At 40.5% G+C, this 25,679-nt stretch overlaps 1 protein-coding gene and 1 long non-coding RNA gene across 4 annotated transcripts in view; one reads left to right on the top strand and one right to left on the bottom strand.

The window, feature by feature from the left end:
- Nucleotides 1–2,939, bottom strand: part of mafa (v-maf avian musculoaponeurotic fibrosarcoma oncogene homolog a (paralog a)) — a 94,785-nt gene extending 91,846 nt beyond the window's left edge. For all 3 annotated transcript variants that reach the window (XR_005203972.1, XM_037749558.1, XM_037749571.1), the window contains exon 1: nucleotides 1,534–2,939. Coding sequence is in view for 2 of the 3 variants with exons in the window: in XM_037749558.1 (XP_037605486.1) it covers nucleotides 1,534–2,522 (989 nt within the window). In the remaining variant the exon portion in view is untranslated. The remainder of the gene's footprint in view (nucleotides 1–1,533) is intronic.
- Nucleotides 1–25,679, top strand: part of LOC119476233 — a 480,685-nt gene that overhangs the window by 303,924 nt on the left and 151,082 nt on the right. The gene's annotated exons all lie outside the window — the stretch shown is intronic.

Here is a 25,679-nt window from a genome sequence, read left to right as displayed (position 1 = left end):
ATCTCTCCCGAGCTGATAATAAAGTATCAAAAGTGTTACGATTAAGTCGTAACAGAAGAGAATATTAACTTTTTCTTTATAACTTCCACATGATGAGAATTGTTTAGTGCATTTCAGTCCAAAATATACCTCAGTTCGTTGAAGACACACATGTCTAAAAAAAAAAAAAAAAAAACAATTTACTTTGACTTCTCCAACAATACTTTGTTTGAAATAGAATAGTGAAAAGAGCTCTCACACTTGTGTTTGAAGCACATGCTGCCACACAGCGCTGTTTACTGCACAATATCACCTGGAGACGAGCCAATTCCTCTAAAAAAAACATTGTTAAAATACTTTTTGTGCAGCAATCTCCTTATTATTATTACCCTATAATAAATGCTTCAACCTGTTATCTTTTTGCAACTTATAAAACTTTGTACTTAAATTAAAAATGGTTGTCAAATGCAGAGTGGAATATCTTTAAATAACAATATATAGGACTAAAACTTCCAGGAAAGGGATCGGTGATTTCCTTTAATAGTGAAGTGTTTTTCTTTCCCCCCTAACCTCCAGCCGATCAACTTCCTTCAGGAATGCTTCTAGCGCATTCACTGCAGCCTAATGACAGCCGCTGGTGGTGCACTTCAACACAGCTGAAATGCACTTTGTACAAGAGGGGGGTGGGGGGGGGGGGGAGTCTTGTCACTTTTTTGTTGCTGTCCCAAAAAAGTGAGGAGGCCATAAAATGAAGTATGAATGCCATGCTGGAGTCATCCGACAAAGAAGGACATCTTCAAAAAAAGCACAGAAAGAAAAAAAAAAACCATACATGTCCAGCATGCAGGGGAGTTCAATAAGACATCTCTTTTATAATAAAAAAACAATGAATAGTTTGTAATGGATATAGTCTTTTGTTGCTCAACACAAAAGCAAGCAATGAGATGAGGTGGCGTCAAAACGGCAGGCTCGCAATCCTCCAAGTTTGGCAGATATATAAAAAAAAAAGAAAGGTTAAAAAAAAAAAAAGAAAGACCAAAAACACATTGTCGATGGATGCAGTTTTGACAGGAATCTGTACACTTTGAATTCAAAGTAAAATGATGAAAAAAAGGGAAAGTTGATGAACTTCATGTACTCAGTGCTTTGCATGCACACTTTCAGCATTAAAGTTGGATCAACTTTCAAAAAAAATCACATTTTACTCAAAACACTGCAAATCTGAATGAACAACGATGAAAAAAAAAATCTTGACAAACAAGGCTATAATATAGTGATAGCAAAGGTGAAAGTTTTCTGAATATGCCTCTCCATAATTAAAAACACAGTTGACGTAAAAGCCCTCCAAATAAAAAAAGAAAACAGTCGCAGACGTTTTTAAAAATGTATAAAAAAAAAAAAAAAGTTGACAAATTAGTTCTTGGTCTATAGAAGGCATTTGCGCCAAATGAAAAAAAAAAAACTTTTTTGTAAGCTGAGGTTGTGAGTGAGTAACCCCATCTGATATTCTTTTTTTTTTTTTTTTTTTTTCACGGTGATAATGTCGGGACTCACATGAAAAACTCCGGTGATGAAGGGTTGTTGTCGCTGCTCGATCCATTTTCTCTGAAGCCGTTGCTGATGAGCTTCTCATACTTTTCTTTATACGCGTCTCTCTCTCGCACCAGCCTGGAGATCTCCAGCTTTAGATGATCGACCTGCTGGATGAGTTGCGTCTTCTCTCCCTCCAGGACGTGCCTCTGCTGGACCCGCTTGTACCGGCAACTCTGCGCGTAGCCTCTGTTCTTAAGGGTCCTCCTCTTCTGTTTCAACCGGATCACTTCTTCCTTGCTGACCCCCCGTAGCTGCCGGTTGAGCTCCCGCACCGACATGCTGACCAGCTGGTCGTCTGAGAACCGATCATCCAGGCGCATGTGTGCGTGAATTGACCCAGAAGAAGTGCCGTTGTTGGACTGGCTTCCAGGCGACTGGTGGTGGTGTTGGTTGTGGTGATGATGATGGTGGTGGTGGTGTGGTCCTCCGTTCTGCTGAGCGGCTGCAGCGGCGATGACTGCCGACACCACCGCCGCCGCGGAGGAGCCCATCTCCTCCCCGGCCATGGCGCCTCCTGCTCCGGCTGCAGCCCCGGCACCGAACTGCTGGCCCCTGGCGTAGCAGCCATCGAACTGCTGGAGCTGGTGACTGCTGTTGATCAGCGCCTCGACCGCGTCTTCGGGGCTGAAACCCAGAGCCTCTGGATTCAGTTGCTGTTGGTAACCGGACATCCAGTAGAAATCCTCTATGTGCGTCTTCTGTTCGCTCCCGGAGCCCGGACTGGGCGCCGAGAAGCTCGGGGAGGGGGGAACCGAGCTGCACGGCGTGCTCATCGGGGTGGAAGACAAGGATCCCCCGGCGATAAGGCGACTGCACTGGCTGATGTTGCGATCGGGCTCCACCGGCTCCTTTTTCACTTCAAACTTCATCAGATCGAAGTCATTAACATATTCCATGGCCAGGGGACTGGTGGGCAGGTCGGAGTTGCTCATTGCCAGCTCTGATGCCATCCTCTTGCTGCTGCTGCTGCTGCTGCTGCTGCTGCTGACAGTCCTCCAAGAAGTAGTGGGGTGAAGAGCAGCTGTCAAACTGTTGGAGGGCTGGTTGGGAAGAACAACGTGAGCCAGTTTTGATGTTTTAAAGCGTTTTTGTCTTGAAAAGTGCGTCCTTTTTTTGCAGAGGAGTTTTTCTTTGCAGAGTCTATTGCACGGACACAGCAGTGCCGCGCGCACGAGTAGAGGAGTCCCTTTTCAGCATGTGCACTTCGGCGGTTTTGTGTTTCAAACATTTAACACTTTACGCGTTTTTCTCTTCATTAATACATTGCAGCAAGCGGAGAGGAGAGCCGGAAAGTACTGGGGAGTGGACGCACAGCACACTCTCTGCACGCTGCTGACTGGTTGGGGCGATTTTTTAGAGGGATCACACACAGCAGATGAGTTTAAGAGCATTTGTAGCTGCCCTGACGTCAGGCTGCAAATAGGAAATTGACTCGGACGAAGAGCCAATAGGGTCGCACACTCCGGGAGCTAATTAACATAGCCTGAGAGAAACCAAACTTTTTCGCAACTGTCAAAAGGCCATCAGCTGACTGTCAGCTGGGACACACACACACTTTTAACTCTTTTTTACCCACTATTTCCATGATTTTTAATCGCCCTTTTTTTTATGAAGCAACAATTCTATTTAGTTTAAAATCTGTTGAATTATGGGAAGCTTTAAAGTCATTATAATGCAAAACATAGAGAGGAGAGGAACACAATGACTGATAGATGTATTTATACATATATCTAAATCTACAGTGTATCATAATTCACCTTTTATTGAATAGAGAGTATTTAACTGCTTTATATATATATATATATATATATAGGCATTTTTTCTTATAGTATTTTTGTTGTTTTTAAAGCAGCATATAACATTTAGTTTGTCTCTCCTAGAAAAAAAAAAACACTTATTAATGACAACATGTAATATTTCTGTTCTGTGCCACATATGGACGATGTTGAACGGTATAACTTCAGAGACAAACTGACCGAAAATATGAAAGGTGGATTGAGGAGATTTGTCCTCATGCCTCTGCGCACCATTATAAAACTCAACACTGCCACCTTTTGGACACACCAGTGCATGGGATCCCCCCTCTCAATCACTATAATATTTCAAACACAGAATAAAAGATGTTATAAAGGGATGAAAAACATACTGTTTGCAAAAAAACACACACATACACATATCTTTATTCATTATTATGTAAGAGAGAGAGCCAACCCTGTGTGGAAGAAGTCATGTCAGTGGAAGGGAAAGCCAGTGAACCCGGTGTTCCATCCAAACTGATATTATGTTCCACTGCCATAAAAATCACTTTATCTGAGCTCTGGCTCAGGCGTTGCTGCGGAGTCATATAAACCATTCTCGTACATTGCTCTTTATCTCAGTTCAGAGGTCTCCTACTTTTAATGGACTCATGTACAACAGTAACATGAGGCAGTCTGGGTATTCACTGTGCATCCTGTGTAGTTAGAGCGTCATAATGGGCTTAAGCATGTGGATCATGTTGTCCACACTGTAAATAATGTTGTTTTGTAGCTGGAGGATACAGGAGGAACCCTTGTGATGCTTTTCTCATACATTTATAGAACAGACAACTTATAGTTCGCTGCTGGTGTTTTAGTTTCACTAGAGTGGTTTATTTTAGCTTGGATTCATCAACAAGGATGACACTACTTAAGTTTGGGATTCATACCTCTAAGTTTGAGTTCCCTTCCGTACCTGCATTAATGGCAAAATGTAATTAATACAGCTGTCAAAGTTAACGCACTAATAACGCGCTTACGCAAATTTGTTTTAACGCCACTAATTTCTTCTTTCTAACGCAACTTGTGATTTTTAGGTTGTAGCGGGCTCAGTTAAATAACGTTCCAAACTTACTCTAAATTTTGGCGAGGAAAAACTGGCATGGCCATTTTCAAAGTAGTCCCTTGACCTCTGACCTCAAAGTATATGAATGAAAATGGGTTCTCTGGGTACCCACGAGTCTCCCCTTCACATACATGCACACTTTATGATAATCACATGCAGTTTGGGGCAAGTCATAGTCAAGTCAGCACACTGACACACTGACAGCTGTTGTTGCCTGTTGGGCTGCAGTTTGCCATGTTATGATTTGAGCATATTTTTTATGCTAAATGCAGTACCTGTGAGGGTTTCTGGACAATATTTGTCATTGTTTTGTGTTGTTAATTGATTTCCAATAATAAATATATACATACATTTACATAAAGCAGCATATTTGCCCACTGTTGATAAGAGTATTACATACTTGACAAATCTCCCTTTAAGGTACATTTTGAACTGATAAAAAAAATGTGTGACTAATTTGCGATTAATCAGGATTAACTATGGACAATCATGCGATTAATCGCAATTAAATATTTTAATCAACTGACAAGCCTTAGTAATTAACTGATGACACATGGCAGTTTACTCATTCAATAATAATGCAATTTGTTTGGGGAAACTGTGATGTAAGCCACGCTAAAGCTTGATCTCACTGGCCAGTCGGAGTGTTGATTTCTTTCGTGGCCTCTTTTGACATGGTGCTGACAAATAACCATTTCTTTCCTGTGACAAAAGCCTATAATCATAGTCTGTCTCTCTCTCTCCGAGTGTATGATCTCATCGTTGCGACGATGTGTATTTTTAGATTCCTGGGTGCACACTATTTAATGATAGGCCAAATCAGTCATGTCCCTGCTGCCAAAAGCTGTGGAGGATGATCCTGCCAATCAGACAGACATTTTCATAACCATAAGGAGTTCAACACTTTGCTATGGTTGTCCAAAACTGCTGCTAAGATGGTGTCTTACAGCTTCTTCTGTTTTAAATTTAGTGGAAACACTCTCGTTTTCTGTTTTGTGTGGCTGTGTGATGTCATTACTGCTACTGTGTAGTAAGTGCACAAACTTAATGACAGATCTAAAATTAATCTAAAAGATGTTATTGTTTATTTTGAGAACAAAGTTAATTCATTGAATTTTATGATACATCTCATGATCCTGCTTGGAAAAATACACAAATCTAAATTTGCCAAAACATCCCCCTGTCAAAAAGTTTATTTAATGGGTTTTATCAGTCTAATGCGGTCTCTGAAACATGTAAATAATAAAAAAGCTTGTCTACTACACATAATTATAACTAATTATTTAGTAATCTGTCTAGTATATAATTTTAAAATGCTGTCCATTTTTTTCTCTCTCCTTGTTTCTTCATCTCTGTTTATTTTAGTCTCTCTTTTATTTTTCTTGACAGTAAATTTGAAAAAAAAACATAATGACAGATCTTACTGCAATTTAGATTCACAATTGTGAAATACAGAATTAAATGTTTTTTTCTGCTACTTGTGTAGGAGAAATGTTAGCAGACTGTTTGTCAAAGACAGAAAAATGAAGTCAACCACTTACAGTATCCTTGCCAGTTGCTGAATGTTTCAGTAAAGGGGTAAATGGATGCATCTGCTAATACAACACTGTGCGTGTGGCTCAAACACAACTCAAATAGAACCCTATTGTTTCTATTTCCATTCTGTTGCCTTGTCATCTGTTTGGGCTTACCTGTTCACGGGAAGGCACAGCAGTGGCCCGTTCCCTGGGGTAGAGCCACAGCCGAGCGAGACTAATACACAAACGAAGGGAGAGCTCATTAGTCATGACAGAAGAAAGTGGCGGACCTAATTTAGCTGCTTTTGTGCCTTTGAAGTTATTGATGATGAGAGAGATCTATGTGGAGAGGAACCGGGCCGCTGTAGAGAGAACTTCTCAAACCAGGAAGGAAGAAGTGACGAGGTCGAAGAGCAATGCAGGTCGTTTGAGACGTGACACATGACAATATCATTAAAAGGGTCTATCCCATTTTTACAGACTTTTTAGTAACTCCTAAAACTGGTGGGTTTTTGAAACCATAGCAACCGTGAGAAACAGAAGAGTGTGTTTGTTAGAGCACTGTAGCAAATATGGCGTTATAAGTTCAGCATTACTAAATCAAAATTAAGGCAAGCTTTTTTACAACATAATACTTGTACATTTCCAGTGTATTTAAAATCGCTGTGTCAAGTTTTAACCTGATTAATGACAAATTAGCATCAGGCGTTGATTTAATATTTAAATTTGCAAATGAAAAATCTTAAAACACATCCTCAAGAGTTTCCTTGGGACATCTTATCGTCATTTAAAGCCTTTGAATGAGTTGAAATGATGATTGAAGATTACAGAACGCATTATATACATTTTTTGCAGTGTGATCTGATACTGCAAGATAACTTCTGGTTTTGTGTTGTAGTGGTGTAAGGTCAGTCAATGCTGTTGGTCCTAGATTCAAACCAATTTCTCACTGGCCTCTTGTCAGCTTATTGACATAAATAAGACACTGTTAGGACTGTAAGTCTTTTTTTAATAGTAATCAGAGTTGAGTTTTAATGTCCCCCGTTATGCACTTACAAACTTTAAGTCCGTGAGGGCTTGGGGCTGTCCCACTGAGAAATTGGCTAGTCGGAGTGACGGGGTTAACTCCGGAGTGAGTAACGTTATTGACTTCGGCCCAGGGAGGAAAAGTTAACACAGTGGTTTGTCCGTTCTGGGCTACTGTAGGAACATGGCGGCCGGCTCCGTGAAGAGAGGAACTGCTCCCTATGTAGATATAAACGGTTCATTCTAAGGTAACGAAAACACAATTTTTATTTTCAGGTGATTATACAATATAGAATATTTTCTTTCTGCCAATAGAGCCCCCTAAATGTTACACACTGTTCCTTTAAGGGAAAACCCCACAATGCATAGTGTTGACCATATGCTCTATAAAAACACATGTTGTTAACCAACACTATGTAGCCTGTGTGTGCTTGTTTGTCTTATGATGGCATAACATACAACTTCCATTGTATTGACTGACTATATGTCTATAGTGACACTTAACTTCTGTTAAAGTTTTTAGAGATATGCAAGACATCTGCCAATAGCTTACAATAATCTTCTTAGAGAATACTTTGAAATGTAAACAAATTTAACCCTTTAACCTATACTGAGCAATAACATGAAGAGAAGAGTGTCATTTAGATTAGACTATCAGTCTGAACTCATCTCATTCTGGTGAGCGATACTGAGTGGAAAGAGCAGAGGTCAGTGAGTTGTTTGCTGTACGTCCGTTAGTATGTGTACGTGTGTGTCTGTCAGTGTGTGTCTGTTAGTGTATGTGTGTGTGTGGTGGCTGTGGGGGTTGCTCAGTTCCAGTCAGGGCTCGATAAGGCCATCTAATCAGCCTCTTTACATTCCAACACCTTTGTAAGCCGCCCCTAACCTGAGCCTGTTACTGTATCCATGTCTGCATTGGTGAGTACCTGAAAGCTGATAGCACCTGCAAACACAGGCAACGCAGGTTAAAAAAAAGAATGGAGTCAAATAGCTATTAATATGAAAAAAAACACTTTGTTTGAGCACCACTTTTAACTTCAGGCTGAAGACGAGAGAAACGCTACCCGTGCTTTACATCTCTGCTAACGTGAAGAGCTGGTATTGCTCTGGGGCGATGCGATTTCATCAACAGTTTAGTGAGAACAACAAAGCTGGAATATCAATTTTCACCCCACCAACAGAATGTGGGCACAGCCATGTCATAATTACCTTAATATCCATTAGTCAGAAGGAGGGTGAGGCTGTGAAGGGTGCGACAGAGGACAGAGCAGACAAAACAAGGTCAGGAAGGGAGCAGATCTGTAGTCGGAGGTGGATTTTGGATGCCCTCTCTGACACTGGTGGAAAGTATTTGGTAGCCTGCAGCTAGTGGGCTTTGTGTGGCTGGGGAACGATAGTGTATACCACCCCGAGCTGGTATCAGATCTGTGGCTGGAGGGCGAGGGACCAGCAGTAAACCAGTGAATGTGTTACAGTGCTGTGAACAGCAGAGTCCCACGTGTTTTCTAGACCGTCTCAGTGTCACATGACCAGAGGTGACACAGAGTGTTGAGGTTCAATCTCTCATATTTATTCCACTTCCCCTTCCAACTGAACTTCCGTCAAGTTAAATAACATGGTTGCTAATTAATACTGTGTGGCCTGTAGATGTAGGCTCTTCTGTTCACCACATGTGGAGTAATCGAAGAAGACTGGTCAATATTGCACAAGAGCTGGCAGAGTGGCTTGCATATTAGCCATAATTACATTCACATGAACATAATGTATTGGTTTGCTGTCATGTGTAAGGTTAATGTGTATGGCAATTTAATGGTATATTAACTGGTGGGTAGCTTTCCAGGGTTATCTCCTGTGGACGCCCTCGATGCTTCACACGACTTAGACTTTCATCTCTAACTCTGTGTGTGTGTGTGTGCTTGTTAACCTATGTATCTATGTGTGTGTGCCAGTGTTTGCGTGTTGGTGCATGCATTTGTAGTTGTGCTTGTTGCTTGATTTTTTATATGACTTAATGTTAAAACAAATACTTACAGTACAATGACTACTAGACTTAACAAAGGTAGACTTTACAAAGATAAGATAAGAGAGATCATTGTTTTTGTACTGCTTTAAAATGGAGTAGTATACAGAAAGGAGCAAAGTGTTTTGTGCAATAATACAAATCAACATAAATACTACTTAAAGCAGCAGTAGGTAGAAATGGAGCAAATATGATTAAAAAAAGATAATTTTTATAAAACGATCACTATATCCTGACACTATACATGCCAAGCACCGCCCACCAGCCGGAGCAAACTTTCTCATTTTACAGCTAAACAGTACACTACAAGATGTTTCTGAACACATTTGAGGTGAGAAATAAACATTACAGTAACATAATATTGATTCATATTTGGCCAAAGTCTTCCGTCACGGGCTAGTTTTTTTTAAAGCCTGAAAACAGAGCCATGAGGAGGTGCAGAAGTCTAGTTTTCTCTCAGAACACTTGAATTACAATATGCTGAAAGGTTATTATGGAATTTTTGCCCAATGATGCCAAACATATTCTGCCTTCTGAAGCTTTAATATGGCCACAAACATTATCATAAAGTTACCAACACTTCTTTTTGACACTGACTTAACAGGGATATTTTATTGGCTTGCAAAAATGCATTCATAATATTGTGTCCACCTTCTTAAAGTTCGGGCCAATAGGAATTGCAGCAATGTATGCAGGAGTTGTTGCCTCCTACGCCGGGTCTTTGGCAAGTCTCTAGCCTCCACCTCCCCCCCCAGCTGCTCCTGTGCCCTTGAGCTACCGTAGCCTTGAACTGACACTAACAATAAAGTATAATTTTCACAATTACAGAGAGTTAGCAAGCTAATTACAGCAGAGATCCAATAGAAAGAACAAGCCTTTTTTATCCTCCCTATAACTGAAATGCCTTGTAAAACATATCGTCTATTGTTGAGCACATGAAAATGTGTAGAGAAAGGTGTGGTGTGTGTGTGGGGGAGAAGTGGTAGTGGTGGAAGATAACACACTACTCCACATGTATAGTAAGTAAACTATTATAGTGAGCTATTGTTTTGTTTTTGTTGTTGTTTAACTCACAGATATGACCTTATCTATGATGTTCTCCCAGTCATTCCTCATCTCTGACTTACAGGGTCATTACACTGAACTTAATGAGACCATCTCTTCATTGTATTCAACACAGTGTTTGTCAAATATGCCAATACAGGCCATTGATGCAGTGAAGATATACAAGAGCAATGGCTGCCTGCCTAAACCACAGTTTGATAAAAGCTGCATAATTACTAGCAGGGTTTCCAAACACAATCTGTCCTCATGTCTGGGGGTATTTCATTGTCGATTAATCTGTTGATTATTTTCCTGATTAATCGATTAGATGTTTGGTCTATAAAATGTCAGAAAATAGTGAAAAATGTTAATCAATGTTTCCCAAAACCCAAGGTGACGTCCTCAAATGTCTTGTTTTGTCCACAACTCAAAGATATTCCGTTTACTGTCAGTGAGGAGTAAAGAAACCAGAAAATACTCACATTTAAGAAGCTGGAATCAGAGAATTTTATCCTTTTTTTGCTTAAAAAATTACTCAGACTGATTAATCGATCATCAAAATTTGATGAATTGATTAATCTTTGCAGCCATACTCAAGTCTTATTATTCTCTTATACAACAGAGATGCAGACGTAGATATTATCATAATTATTAGAAAAGTAACAACTTTCTTTTCTTTGGCTGGCGTGACAGTTCAGCTCAGCGATGAAAGATGGATGATCAGGATGCTTTTGGTGCCTCTCTTGTCTTTTGTTCTTCTGATATCATAGATATCACATCGCACACCAACAAGTAAACAGGAACACACAAGCGGACACAATGACACAAAGCAACTCCCCAATGCATGCATGGCCACGCAAATGCACGTATGGGGTACACACATGCGCATGCCCATAGCCTAATGAGAGATTTTCTGACCTTTCTTCATGTACCCCTGGAGAATATTGATGAATCCCCTTTTAAAAATAACTCTCGCCTTGTAGGGTCATTAAATGATTTACAGTTATTTCACCAACACATAATTATTACATTTATTATGTTGGACTGTACAGGGTTGGGCCATTGTGGTAGGAGGTGGACCTTTTAGCACACAATAGAGGCGATTAAAAGTTTTGTTTTTTGTGAGTACACTTTCACTTCTATTCCTCTCAGAAGTTAACATCACAAGAAAAGAGTTTACAGCTTTTGGAGCAATAGCTGCTATAAAACTAAACCTGTAACATTGACGGTGCATTGTGTGATTAGGGAAAGAAAACCTATTAGAGCAGAAGGAGAGAGCACAAAGTTTTATTACGGGCTTTCCCATAATATCCTGCAACTTTAAAACTCTGGACCTGAATTTCAGCCATTTCTAATCGTAGGATTTGCGATGACATTCAAGTCTTTTATCGCCGTACAATCTAAACCTTCATGAGGAAAACCTTTGTCACGATGAAACGTGAGCGGATGAATTTTGTCCCCTCTCAGATCATTCCTATTACCCGTGTCAAATCAGACATAATCTACCACAGTGAGCTAAGTAATCACGAGTATTGTCACATTTGGTCTTATGGCAAAAAGACTAATCGCCACATTCAAATTGCAAGGTTATGGAATTATCTTAATCACAGCTATTTCTGACCCGCAAATGTGCATCACTTGCTTCACTGTGCTGCCAATATCATTACCGATATTACCGAGGCCTTTGTGTGTTTGAATCCTGCCGTCTGTATCGGTTCCTAATAATGATATCTTCTCAATTGTTACGCTGCTAAGCTGGTTAAAATGTCATCTGACTGTGATTGTGAGCGTGGCCCTTCAAACGCTCCCAGTGGGTGAGGCGCTTAATGTTCATCTGAGCCCCGCGTTGAGCGCTCGGCATTAAAAAACCCGACCGAAGCCCAAATGAAGATGATTTAAATGAACTCATTTGAGGAACATTTAATTACCATTGGAGCGTAATTGAATGTTTCTCTGAAGTGCTGAGTGATTCCTAATGAAATGAGAAAGACTGGGGAGATACTGACGCGGCTGAGCACAGATGCTGGTAGTCAGGGCTGTTCTCAGCCTACAGCACAGATAAAACAGATCAGAGAAGCATCTACTTGATGAATAAATCCATCACTGCTAAATAGGGCTGCACAGTTAATCGAAATTTTATCAAAATCGCAATATGGCCTACTGCAATTTTCAAATCGCAGTATTTATTGAAATGATCATGCGATTAATCTGAATTAAATATTTAAAATTGATTGACAGCCCTAATTTAATGATTTACTTGTGACCAATTCACAGTGCAGTGTAAAGTTAATGCCTTCTAAACTGTAAGTAGCTGTTTACTTTAAATGTCAGTGTAGAGATGGATGAGTTGGATGGAGTCACATATGACAGAGAGACAGGTGAGAAAGAGGTGAGGTAATATTTACAGGGCAGGTGTGCTGCCTGTCCAGTAAAAACCCCTTCCTCTGGACACATGTTGTTAAGCTGAGGCTACTATTGGCCCTACCATTACAGCCTGCATATTTCACAGCTTTTGGAAATTCCCACATGGCAACATCCTCACACCTGCACCATCCATTACACAGGATCTCATTCTCCCTCTGCTCTCCGAGTGTGTATTTGTGCGTGTGTTTGAAAGGAAGAGAGAGACAGTGAGTGCCTCCACATGTGTATGCAAGTAAATATGTGTCAGTCTCTTTACGAGTGGCAGAAGCTGCAGCTGCTTCCCCCCGTGGCCCTCAGTGTCTGGAAGCCCAAAGGCCTCAAGGCAGAAGATGCCAAACAAATGTACCTTTTAGCTTCTTGTAGGCTTGAGGCAAACTGTCAAAACAACGATACAGATAGAATATATAAAAAGATAAGTGTTCTGTTGCTTCCTTACTTTTTCTGTCTCATACTCTGTCTCTGTTGAGTTTTTCTGAGAGAGCCTATCTACCTACTGTATCTCGTTTGTCAAAGTCTATTTTGTATTTGTAACGGGGCTTCAACATAAAGCAAGCGGAAGCCGGTTGGTTAAATGCTGGTGACGCTGTTATAAGGTTAAATCTAGAGTATACAAGCCTGCAGTCTGTATGGTGAGAGCATTTCCTGCAGAACAATGAGTCTCCAAGCTCGTCTGACAGAGACACACACACAGAGGGAGATAGGGGGAGAGAGGGAGAGAGAGAGAGAGAGAGATCATCATTGCACAACATTTGCATCTAAACTGCTTGGCAACTACCCTGCTGAAGTTCAAATTTCTGGAATTGCAAACATAACACATGATGATAATTCTGAGTCAATGCAGCGATTAGCATTTCAGAACATATTGATACCCTTTACTCTCTGGCAGCATGGCATACACACACACACACACACACACACACACACACACACACACACACACACAGACAGACTTTTACTATCTTCTTATTTGCGAGCACAAACTCTGCAGTGCCTGGCCTCTGCTACACTTGGCATACATTAATGCAAAGGGGATACCACTGAGTTGGAAATCCTGTACCCACTAATGTACATTTCCATGCTTGTGAGCCTCAAGAAAACGTTTTGACAAACAACTTGTCAGATACACGTGAATTTCTCACAAACTAAATTCCAACGAAATAAATTCTGAACTAACTCAACTTTCCAAGAAATGCAAGCAATACTGAAGAACTGTCGGGAAATTTCCACTTGCGGCTCCAATGTACAATTTAGTTTTTCGTTTGATCACATTGTTAAAGAGGACCTATTATGCTATTTTCAGGTGCATACTTGTACTTTGGGTTAAAAAAACGCTTTATTTTTCTCATACTTGCCGTGCTGCTGCACCTCGTTTCACCCTCCAAACTCTTCGGACTCCGCTCCAGCTTCGCTCTAACCAGCTTTGTTTGAGGGCGTGCCAAACTATCCGTGATGCAAAGTGTGTTACTTTGTGACATCACCACATTGCGGAAAAAATGGCGGGACTTCAATCGAGGCATTGCAGGCACTTCAGGAGCAGTGTTTCTGTGGGGGAGAGTAACTCCCTTTGGAATGGACTTTGGGCTTTGTAACTTTGCAGATACTTTACATGCACAAAAAACTATACAACACACTAAAGGAAAGGGAAAAAGCACAAAAGCATAATAGGTCCTCTTTAATTATGAAAACACTGTCTGTATTTTGAACAATTACGGGTTAGGACATAAAATAGGTTAATATATTATGACTGGAAAACCCTGTTTGGTAAAATGTAATGATTTAAATGGTTTTAACAGTTGATTTAATAGACAGATCTGTAAAACTGAGTTTCTACACAAAGAATCACACAAAAGAACCACTTTAAATCTTGTGTTTACCAGAGATGTGCTCATAAGTTTCTTGGAAATGCTGTAAGTCATTCAGCATGAAAAAAGCATAAAAAAATTGACTAATTGACTAAAGAAATCTTAGTTGTCGAAGACCAAAACGACTGATTAGTCAACTAATCGACTAATTGGGGGCAGCCCTACCAAAAGGTTTATTATTTGGTAAAATTGCAAACAAAAGTCCACAGTATGTGTAGTTAGATAAAAAGGACATTGCACCGCCCCGTCCCGTACTGAATATGTCTAACCACAGCAATGTTACATGTTAATCTAAAGCCATCACTTAATACAGAAATAGTGTTTTTGATTTGGAATAAGATGGCTCCAGTTGGTGATAATATGTTGCATGTCACAGGCTTATCACCAAATATTGTTTGGTGTCTATAAGGAAGATAAACGCAATAGAGTTGTGAAATCAAAAGCCATTTTAGCTTAAAAAAGAAAGAAAGAAATGAAACTGTTAGTGTTTTCAGTGTGCACAAGAGTGAAGAAATGCTAAGCACTTGTATTTTACCTGAAGCGTGGAGAATGTGTGTATTATTATCCCAACAGCTTGGACTCTTGCCAGCCATTGAGTCACAGTACTCTATACCGTACTCCATGCAGGGTAAAGGACGATACAAGGTAAATTTAGACTCATATACAGTCATAGCTATATTTATAATGTTTCTGTGTACAACAGTTTGATTCACCTTTGAGTAGCAGACAAAAGTTTGACCAAATAAAGGACATTTCACTCTGAGGCAAACCACTATTTAATGTTCAGTAAAGGTTAAAAGGCAGACAAAGTACCAACATTATTCCTACACTATGTGTATCTAAAGCCAGTATCTCTGTTGAATGAGAAGTCTTAGACGCTACATCACATGTGACAGGTATTGCTTCGATAGAGGTACATGTATGACATATATTCAATTTCTTTTCAGCACACACATGCATCCATACCCTGACCCTGCCCTCACAGACTCTCACACACACAAACATGTAATAATGTGCAAACACATAAGTATACCATGCATTCGTGAATTAGCTTAATTCTCAAGATAGACATCACATGGTTGTTGTACATTCAGACCAGTTAAAAAGTCAAATGACTCTCTATGCTGGACACCACTTCCCATGGAGACATAAGGACTAAATTGGCTAATAAAAGCTCATAATCTTAATTGTGGTCCGTGACTCCAGAGTTCTGGCGTTGGAGTGCACACGGACAATGACACCCAGTAGTCCGAGCGCATCCTCTAACCAGGCTGACATTCCAAACAGCAATTACAGCACCGGGCCCACCAATCCAGACCAGAACACCTACTCACAGTAACAATGGGCATCACTGTTTGCACACAAGGGCAACCCTTTCTGGACCCTCTTCATTCCTCCGTCCCCTCTCCCCCACTGCTCCTGGTCCAATCTTGTTATTAATCTTAACTCGTTCATTAGAAGCCGTCGCATGTTCTCACATGAATGTAACGGCCATGACAGCAGGTCAGGTCCTGGCAGGGAAGATTCAATTGCAATTGGTTTTCACAGTTACTCTGATGATTCACCTACAACTCGATGATTGGTTTTGTTTGCTTTTGGTTTTGTAAGTCCCTACATAGATAACAGAAGGCACATCTGTCACAATAGTATTTGTCAGAGGTCATGTTTGTTGTAAGTACTGTGAAGTAATGCAACTGTTTTGTCAAAACAAAATCATATTTGCCAGCTCATATGCACTCGGACAATGTCTACCTTTCCCGGCAATTCCCAGACATATTCCGCTAATTTTCTCAGTTTCTTTAAGACACATAAAACTAAAAAAAGTCAACGCTGTCCAAATGCTTGTATTTCATACACACAGCCATTATTCACACCACATAATTATGTGTTAATGGCCTGCGCTGCAATTTTGTGAGCAAAATCTGGTTTGTAATTCAGTGTGAGATGAAATATCCCAGATGTGATGGAAATAGCAGTAGTCCTACTGAAGTCCATAGAAAAGTTTTTATATCTGAAAACAGTACGTGTGGACCAGACACAGTGCTGCTGGCAGCCATTTCTAACAGCCACTAATTACACAGGCAGTAGATTTATTCCAAATTAACATATATATATCAAATGTAAAGCACATGTAACAGCTCCTACAATTGAGTTTAGGGTGATGATGTTGAAATAATGAGCCTGTTTTGTTCACAAGGCCATGTGTAGGCTGTCCTGATCAATGCCGATCAATGAGTAAAATGATTTGGAGAGTGCTTGGCCACGAACAAAGTGAAAAATGCAATAAAGCAAACATGTATCCCCACTCCTGCATTGCATCACAAATTGATGAAAGGAGTCGTGTTTGCAACGAGCGTGTTTGTTGGAGTTGCTGCTTTTTAAACCATCTGCAGCAACGCTAGCTCACTGCTGGGCCGTGCAAGAACCAAGTCTTGTGCAACGCTCCCTCAAAAGAACATTTGTTCACCATCTGTGACTGCTGCTCCCACTCCATGCAGAGTTGAAGCGCTGCTCACTTTCTTACAATGCAGATGGAGATGTTGCCGCTGGATTTTTTTTTTTTTTTTTTTTTAACCTTCTCACTCCCACAAAAAATGATAAAATGAAAATGATAAATCAACTCTATCTATGACAGTGAATCGCCAACTCTCTCTGGGATCATGAAAACATAATCACTGCATAAATTAAAGCCCTTTTTTATCACCAAGACCCCTGGCCAGTAGAGTGTGTTTTGATGACAGCTATGTGTTTCCTGTTGCGCCCCATTCAGGCTGCAGCTGGCTGTTAAACGTATTAGTCCAGGCTGGAAATATTGCAAGGGTGCCAGGTAGACTCACATGTCCTCACACAGACTCACCGACAAACCTCAGCTACAGAATAGATCCATTAGAGACCACAACATTTTATGTTTGTGATTAAATGTTCAGTGGAGTACAGTATTAATTTCACATGCTGGTGTTTGCAACATCATGCACAAAAGGACACAATAGGTTTTTACTCTCTTGATATTAAAGTATTTTCAATATACCACTCCATTTAAACTCTATGAGTTGATGTTATCAATGTGAATAGTTGGTCAGGACTCTAGTAACTCAGGCGAGAGGACAGGATTGTGACTCAGACTTGTATGACGTTGCAGCTACATCAACACAGAGAGCTATTACAGGCTTCTCTGTTAGCTTTCTCTCTTTCAGCATACTCACACTCACATGTCCAATCTACACTGTGTCATTGTCCAGCGCTGTGGGATCTCTCAGCTCGTTCTTTTCTCTCCTATGTTGTTTGGTTAAGCGGGGGCCAGAGGTTTGGCTTTGTCCATGTAGGTGGAGTTTGGAAATCTGACAGCTTTAGACTGCCTAGTGACAGTTCGCTGTACTCCAATGGGAGGCTGTGCTGGGACTGAACAAATAACTTAGCCTGTTGGAGAGTATACTGTATAGTTCACTCTGCTAAAAGTTATGATCATCTGTCAGCACCAAACTAGTGGATATATATATAATCCCAAGAGGGGAATATATATATATCCTGTGTTTTGTCCTGTGGATTGTACAAGGATTTGAGTTTTTACAAAACCTACATCCAATAACAGTCAAGCATGCTGATAACTGAATTAGCAAACAACCAAAGTTCAGTCATACTTCAATGTATTGATTATTTGATAGTGCGAGTTTTGTTACAGCGTATATTTTTGGGGAAAAGTGACAATCTTCATTTGCAGTTGTAAACTTGGTTGTGTGAATGTGTGAATGTCTGCCTGCACCATGACAAACCTCCCGTAGTCCTCAGTCAAGATGTATTTCCCTTCTCATTATTCAAAATTCCTTTTAATTTTCCATAATTCCTCTTCATTACTCAGCCTCAGATGATGAGCTCAATGAGCCATGGCTGAAGCTAAATCGCCAAAGCTAAAGTTGGAGTTAGGGACGCTAAAGGGAAGGCTTTCATCCAGGAGACAGGCGTTTGTGTCCCGTGCGTTAAGACTCCCTTTCATGTTAGTTGCTTTACGTCACGTTAGTATAATTTTTTCCTAATCTTAACTAAGTGGTTTTGTTGCCTAAACCTAAAGTGACGTCAAGGGGCATGACATACTGGCAGTATGTGACAAGTTGGGATGAGAATATGTTGTTCATTATCAGGACTAGAGGTCTTCACAGGTCCAGAAATCTGAACTCACCTGAAACAGACTAAAGGAAATCCTACCTGCACCCAACATCCATAAGTTGGTTCTCCAAAAAAGTTACACCTGATTCAAAATGCAGTCGATCCAAACAAACCAACACTGGCAACAGCATGATACTTCACCAATGAATGAGCAGCTGCAGTCAGAGTAGGATTACACTGCTACATTACCCTGCACATCACATGTAACACTCTCTGTCTCACCTCAAAAAACACTTTTTTTCTCCTGAGATGATTATGGCACAGGTCATGATCAGAGCTGATAATGAGACACGTTGACACAGAACAAAGACTGGCGGCAATATAAGGAGATATAATTTGGACCCGGTAGTCAGGACCTGTAAAGACATCTAGCTGGGGCCCCACTAGGCATCCATACTACCTCTGGTATTTAACATGCTTACAAGATGGACTATATCATGTCCATATAGTGATCAAGCTCTAGTTTCATTTTTCTATCAAGTAAGAGTTGATCCTGGTATAAAACACTGTAATAACCTGCTGTTATACCCTTTAAATGATCCACATTATAATGAATTATTATAATAATTATAATGAACTCATGAGCACATAAGCATACTAAGTACTTACTGACGTGTATTGTATATATATATATATATATATATCATATATACTATACTGTATACTATGTCATGTGGAGACGTGGAGTTTTGCTCAAGGGCAGGGTTACAGTCAAAGACAGCAAAGTCTAAAATTTGGGCCAGAGGAACACGGCTAGGAAAGGAAACCCAAGCTGGTTTAATGAGAGGTCAAAGGTCATTCTGGGTCAAGTACCCTGCCTGGGGACTACATGTTAAACACACTCCCCGGGGAAAAGGAGGGACAGCACAATGTCTGACAAGATCAACAACGCTGGCCTAATTAGAACAAACACAGACGCCGGGGACCAACCACGTCTCCGAACAGCAAATGGAACAAAGAGAATCTCCTCGTATGTTATTATTGTTTTGAAATAAACTTATTTCCTTGAATTATTCTTTCCTCTCCAGTTAGTGCTGTAGTCTTCCCCACCAACAAGGATTTACCGTCTGGAGTGTAATTTGGAGAGGCTCCTTGAGGAAACAGCCTCCTCAGGGGGAAAGACAATTAGTCCTTCAACAAACAGCACGGATCAGTCGCTTTAATTAAACACCCTCCCCCATCATTGCCTCATCCCTCTTCCCTCCCATTCCCTCCCCTCCCTTTCATCTCTACTTTTTCTCCTCTCTTTATGCGAAGGAGTCTGGATTTTTAATCCCAGGCCAGATGACACCCTAATAATTTGTTGTGCGGCTTGGTGAGCTCCTAACCAGCGGATTAGATGGATATTGGTCGGCGGGGTGGTTTGTGGAGTTAGCGCTAACAGGATTTACCATCTACTGAGTATATCAAAGGCAGAGTCCTGCGCTAAGCACTGTGCACTTCACCAAATTAAAAAGTGACCCACAGGTGGGCTCTCTGCGCTGTTTGTGCCGATGGGCCATGACGCTAATTGCTTTCTAACTCTGTTACGAGTGCCATCAAATTACACTCGTCAATTAGAGTGAAGAGGGGTGTATGGAAGGTCTGAGAGCTTATCCCACTGATCACTGCAGTGTGCTTTACTTCTGTCATTATTGCACACTGGACATTGAGTCAGACACAGACAGAGTGAAACACATCTCTCTCTCTCTCTCTCTCTCTCTCTCTCTCTCTCTTTCTCTCTCTCTCTCTGGATAAAGTTTTCTATTTCTCTCTAGATTCTGCAATATCCCATTGTAATGTTATTCACAAGCTGCGTCATCTTTTTATCACAACTAGGGCTGTCAAATTGAACTTGATAATAATGCGTTAATGCAAATTAGTTTTAACGCCACTAATTTCTTTAACGCATTAATGCATCTTGCGATTTTTAGGTTGTAGCGGGCTCAGTTTTAAAGCTAGAGTGAAGATACTGGTATAATATAAAGCTAAAAAAAAACCTACGAAATCCATTGGTACCAACTATGTTATGACTACCATGTCGAGGAAAAACTGGCATAGCCATTTTCAAAGGGGTCCTTTGACCTCAAGATATGTGAATGAAAATGTGTTCTATGGGTACCCACGAGTCTCTCCTTTACAGACATGCCCACATTATGATAATCACATGCAGTTTTGTACAAGTCATAGAGTTTACCATGTTATGATTTGAGTAAAGCTGTCCTGAACACATTTTTTTGGGCTTCGAAGCTTCACGGCGCAGCAGGCTGACATCTTCTTCTGTCTGTTTGTCTGTCTCCATCTCCCCCATTTTAGTGCCCGGGACAGTGCCGCTGCCGCACTTCGGTCCACACGCAACTCGACACACAACAAACAGCGACATCCATCTGAGAATAAGTAATAATAATTAATTTTGAATATGAATAATGAATCATGTTGTGGGATTATTCCTTATTTCATGTGTTATTTGGGGATTTATACATTTACATACTATTACATGGCTAAAGAAACACAAAAGCGAAGCATTCGAATACTGATTTAGTGGTTGATTACCATGGCAATGGTCGGAGTTTCAAAGCATTCGGGTCAGCCCTAAATTTGAGCATATTTGTTTAATGCTAAATGCAGTATCTGAGGGTTTCTGGACAAAATTTGTCATTGTTTTGTGTTGGTAATTGATTTTCAATAATAAATATATACATATGTTTGCATGACGCAATCATATTTGGCCACAAATACTTGACAAATCACCCTCTGAGGTACATTTACAACAGATAAAAAATGTGCGATTAATTTGCGATTAACTATGGACAATCATGCAATTAAATATTTTAATCGATTGACAGCCCTAATTATAATGTAGACCAATTAGGAACAGCCCTGCTAAGCAATCTTTCAACTGTTTCAGATAAGTACAGAATAGAGGTCATGATCTACATTATATTCTAGAAGATCAGAAGGAGGTCAACGAGGTCGAACTGCAAACATGCAGTTGAGAAAAAGCCTAGAAAGTAGGTGAAGTACAGTAGCAGAGAAAACGAAACTGAAACACCACATGAACCTACTCAACTCATCCTTTGAGTGGGAATGTGCATTTGTAAGTGTATCTGGATGTGTGTGCATTTTCTTCAATATGATGTGGTAAAGCAGTGAGAGGAAGGCAGGATGTGATGCTGCATGTATATAACATCCTGTGATGTTGGGAAACCCCACTGTTGTCTGTCAACTATACAGCGTGTTAAGACACTACAATGGTTCCTGTGATGGTTTAGCTGTGTATCATTGTGGGCAGGAATCCCAGAAAAATAAGTTTAGATGCCTGTGATTGTACAGCATAAAGATACATTTCCAAAATAAACTTCTAATCAAAAATGTCTTTTATCAGGACTGCATCTAATGTTTCCTAATTGCTCTAATGGTGTTTTGTCTGGTTTGGCAAGTGTGCTGTATCTTCTTAAGTTGTGCTGATCTGACATAAAGACTTTCAGGGAAGTTTTTTTTGTAGCTCAGTGAACCATAACCTCAGTTTAGTGAGTGACATTGGGGGTGTGACATCTGTACATGATGCTTTACTGGCAGCGCAGGCAGGGCGTACCTTTCCTGGAAGAGTAACACAAATAATGGGGGAAGAGAACAAAGAGAGAACTGACTCCCTCAGACAAGCAGATCAGACAACACACCTGTAGCAGAAGGTGAGCGAGTCGAGTGGCATGGTCAGGGTAGTAATTCCGCCTGTGCTCTACCCCCCGTGGGCACAAATCCACTCCGACAGGGAGCAGCAGCAAGTTGGAGATACAAATAGACATATTATATATAGATGGGGTGAGAGATTTCACAGGCGGCAAACAATAATGCAGTTAAATCAAGTCTTTCATATTGATATTCTCTAATTTACTGTGTTGTAGACCAGGGAGATACCCCCTCTCAGTTTTCTCAGTTTCACTCCAGCAAGGCATATACACAACAGCTGTTTCTCTCTGCTGCTTTCAAGTGTTGAGGTTTTCATGTACTTGGCTGCTTCAGGGCACCGCACCTCTAGTGTGGCGCGCTGCATATCTGGCATAGTGGGTCTTAAATAAACAAAAGGCCCCTGTTATAGACCATGCAACACTAGTGAAAGAGAGAGAAGGCGGTCAATTCAGTTTTATTTATATAGCACAATATCACAAATTTGCCTCAAGGGGCTTTACAATCTGTACAGCATATGACACCCTCTTGTCCTTAGACCCTTGTTTTGGATAAGGAGGCCTGAACCTAAGCATATGTTTTTGTTTACTTCACAACATTGAGCAGGGTTCTGACAAAGCGTCAGTATGTGACGAGTTGGGGAGAGAATGTGTTGATAAAACGTTGGCATGGCAGGGAGTTGGTTGATGGTACGTGCAAGTGGACAGAGTTGGGCAGTAACAAGTACTGCGTTCCATAATTCCATAATGTTCCATAATGAGATTTCTTTTTTTCAGAAGTGTAAGAGTTTATAATTTGAAATTCAGTAATAACATTACAGTTACCAATTCCAATAGTGGAGAGACTGGTTTGGACAACAGATCCAATCCAAATAGTGAAGAGACTGGTAGCTTGGTGCAGTGGCTGGAGCAGCAGGAATGCGGCTAGCCTCAACCAAAAGAGGAGGAATATGGTTTGATGGCATTTCTTTCAAATATCTTACTCGACACTGCAGGTGTTAACACTAACTTTTGATGCTGAAAGAAAAACAGTAAACCCATTTCCTCTGCAATATCGGCTATTTAAGAGGAAACTAGTGAGAATAACAAAACACGTGTCTTTTACATGCATTTATTTAAAGGAGACGATCGAAATACAAACAGGTATTTAACTTGGCCACTTTAATCCCTCATCAAATAAAGATAACGCAAGCATCTTAGTTTCTAATTTCTTGGCATTTAGAGAAGCTTCTCGAGTCTCTAGTTTCACATGACTTATCAGTTTGCACAATGAAAGCTTGAGGGTTCTTTCATCAGATTTGAAATTGATGAGTCATGCTTTTATCTTATCTTGAATTATGAGAAAACACAAGCGAGAAAGAAGATTTGTGGTTGTTTTTGCACATGCAGTATTGCAAAATGTGTGTTAGTGTGTGAACGCGAGTCAGATTGCTACCATACAGATGTTTCGCAGTCTGCACCTCCACATGCAGCGGCATGTCCTAGTCTGGGACTGCTGCCAAGACAGAAAGTCTGTGTGTTAACCCATTGTGTTCAGGAAGCACTAAGGGGAGGGATACATCCAATAACTCTTCAACAAGGAAGGGTCAGGAGAATGATATTTCCAGTGGGGATGGAAAGGGTTAATTTTACAGTAACCGCTGCATCTACTGAGCTGATGTTTCTTTGATTCCTGCAGCTGGTGGCAAGAACCTGCCCCCACTCTAGTATCCAAGAAGACAATGAGGGCTTTGCACACATACAAATATACAGCGGAAGCAAAAGTCTGGAGATGTTGGAAATCTGTATGATTTTTCTAAAAGTGGCATAACATTAAGCTTTCATAATCTAATGTCATTATTGCAATTAAGTAAGTAGCTGAAATCAGGTCAGGCTTTCTGTGGCAAAGCAGCTCGGTTGTCCAACAATTCCTGTTCCACCAAGGGAACTTCAGGCCACAATGGCATCTCACTTTAAAGAGCTAATGCTCATTTTAATCATCCCATTTAGCTATAAAACATCCGGTGTTCACTGCAGGTCGTCTTACAGTCAAGCTAAAAGGAGACATCATCTGCATAGAGCAAAGATGACTTCTAACATCACTGATTTTGGCATTCCATATATTTTACACTATGTATGTGCCTTGATATCCCGTTTATACAGTAGATTTCCTCACCCTGCTATGAACGACCTTGGCGATGTTCTACCTCCCTAGTTGAGTCAACAAAGGCTCTAACAGTCATCCTCCAAACCTCCTTGAGATCTGTCTGTTTTCACATTGAACACAGGGGCAGCCTATCTGGCTGCTAGAACTATAACTATTTAGCTTATTTAACCCTTTGTATGATCTGATCTGTTCCATATTTCTTAGTATTGCCAACATGGATGGTTGAATGGTATAAAAGACGACAGCAGATATCAATAAAACGTTTGATTGGTTGGCTCATTTGGAGATACATAACAACAAATGTAGTAAGACGCTAAATTAGGAATAGATTAATAGGCAAATGATGGGACACGCAGATGGATATCTACTTGTCTGTCTGAATGGCGTTCCACATCGCAAAGTTTTTCTTTTTACTTTTAGTACATACTGCAGCCGTCTTTACAAAGTACTTACTGTTGCATGTAGTATGTATACAATTGGGACATACCACTTCGTCATAACATTGAGCCTTGAACTTTGACCCTCTTGCTCATATGTCCGCTGTGCAGAGGATTGTGGGTCAGAATAGCCAGAGAAGTATGCTGGCTTTCATACTGCCAAATGCGACCGGATGTATTAGGACATTCTAGTATTTTTTACATACTGCATTTGACATACTATGTATTGGGACATCCCAAATCTTTTTCTGGCATGCTGAATACTATGGTAATATGGGTATTGGAATGCACAGTACATGTATGCCTCTGTGAGGACCTCACTGATTGATCTTTGGACACCTATAGGAATGGTTAGTTTGGCTTTGGAGGAAAGCCATAGGACATTTTTAGTATCTGGAGTCTCAACTTTTCCCCAATTCTACAAACCATTTCCCCTTCCATTTTTTTCAAAAGGAGAGAAAGCTGGTGCTAATCAACACTACATAATTATTAAACAAATAAGTCTGAAGTAAAACAAAAAAAAAGAAGTCAAAGGCATAAAAGAAAATCAATGCTGTAGGGCTCTTTATGCAGCTGTAATTCCTTTGGCCGGTGGACAAGTGATTTCATTTGCATCTTCATTGCAAGAAAAACGTGGCCGGGGAAATGAAAACATTATACAGAGGCGGTGGATGCGCATTGGACGTTAGTCAAGAGAAAGTTCTGATTTACAAGAAAATGCATTAGATTTGCAACTAGCTGTGCAACACACCACTGGGACACATTCATCTCACACCTACACCTGCTGCCAGGCAGAAACAGGAAAGCAGAAGAAGAGGGAGGATAGAAATATATCACACAGAAAAGGTAGTTGTGAAAGGATGTTTGATTTTCAAAACAGTCAGTTTGGAAATTCATGACTTGGCAGAGCATATTTTCCCATTTCAATTGTCTTTTTTGCCTC

The sequence above is a fragment of the Sebastes umbrosus genome, chromosome 2 (assembly GCF_015220745.1).
Source record: "Sebastes umbrosus isolate fSebUmb1 chromosome 2, fSebUmb1.pri, whole genome shotgun sequence".
NCBI lineage: Eukaryota > Metazoa > Chordata > Actinopteri > Perciformes > Sebastidae > Sebastes > Sebastes umbrosus.
This window is presented reverse-complemented; position numbering and strand designations above follow the sequence as displayed.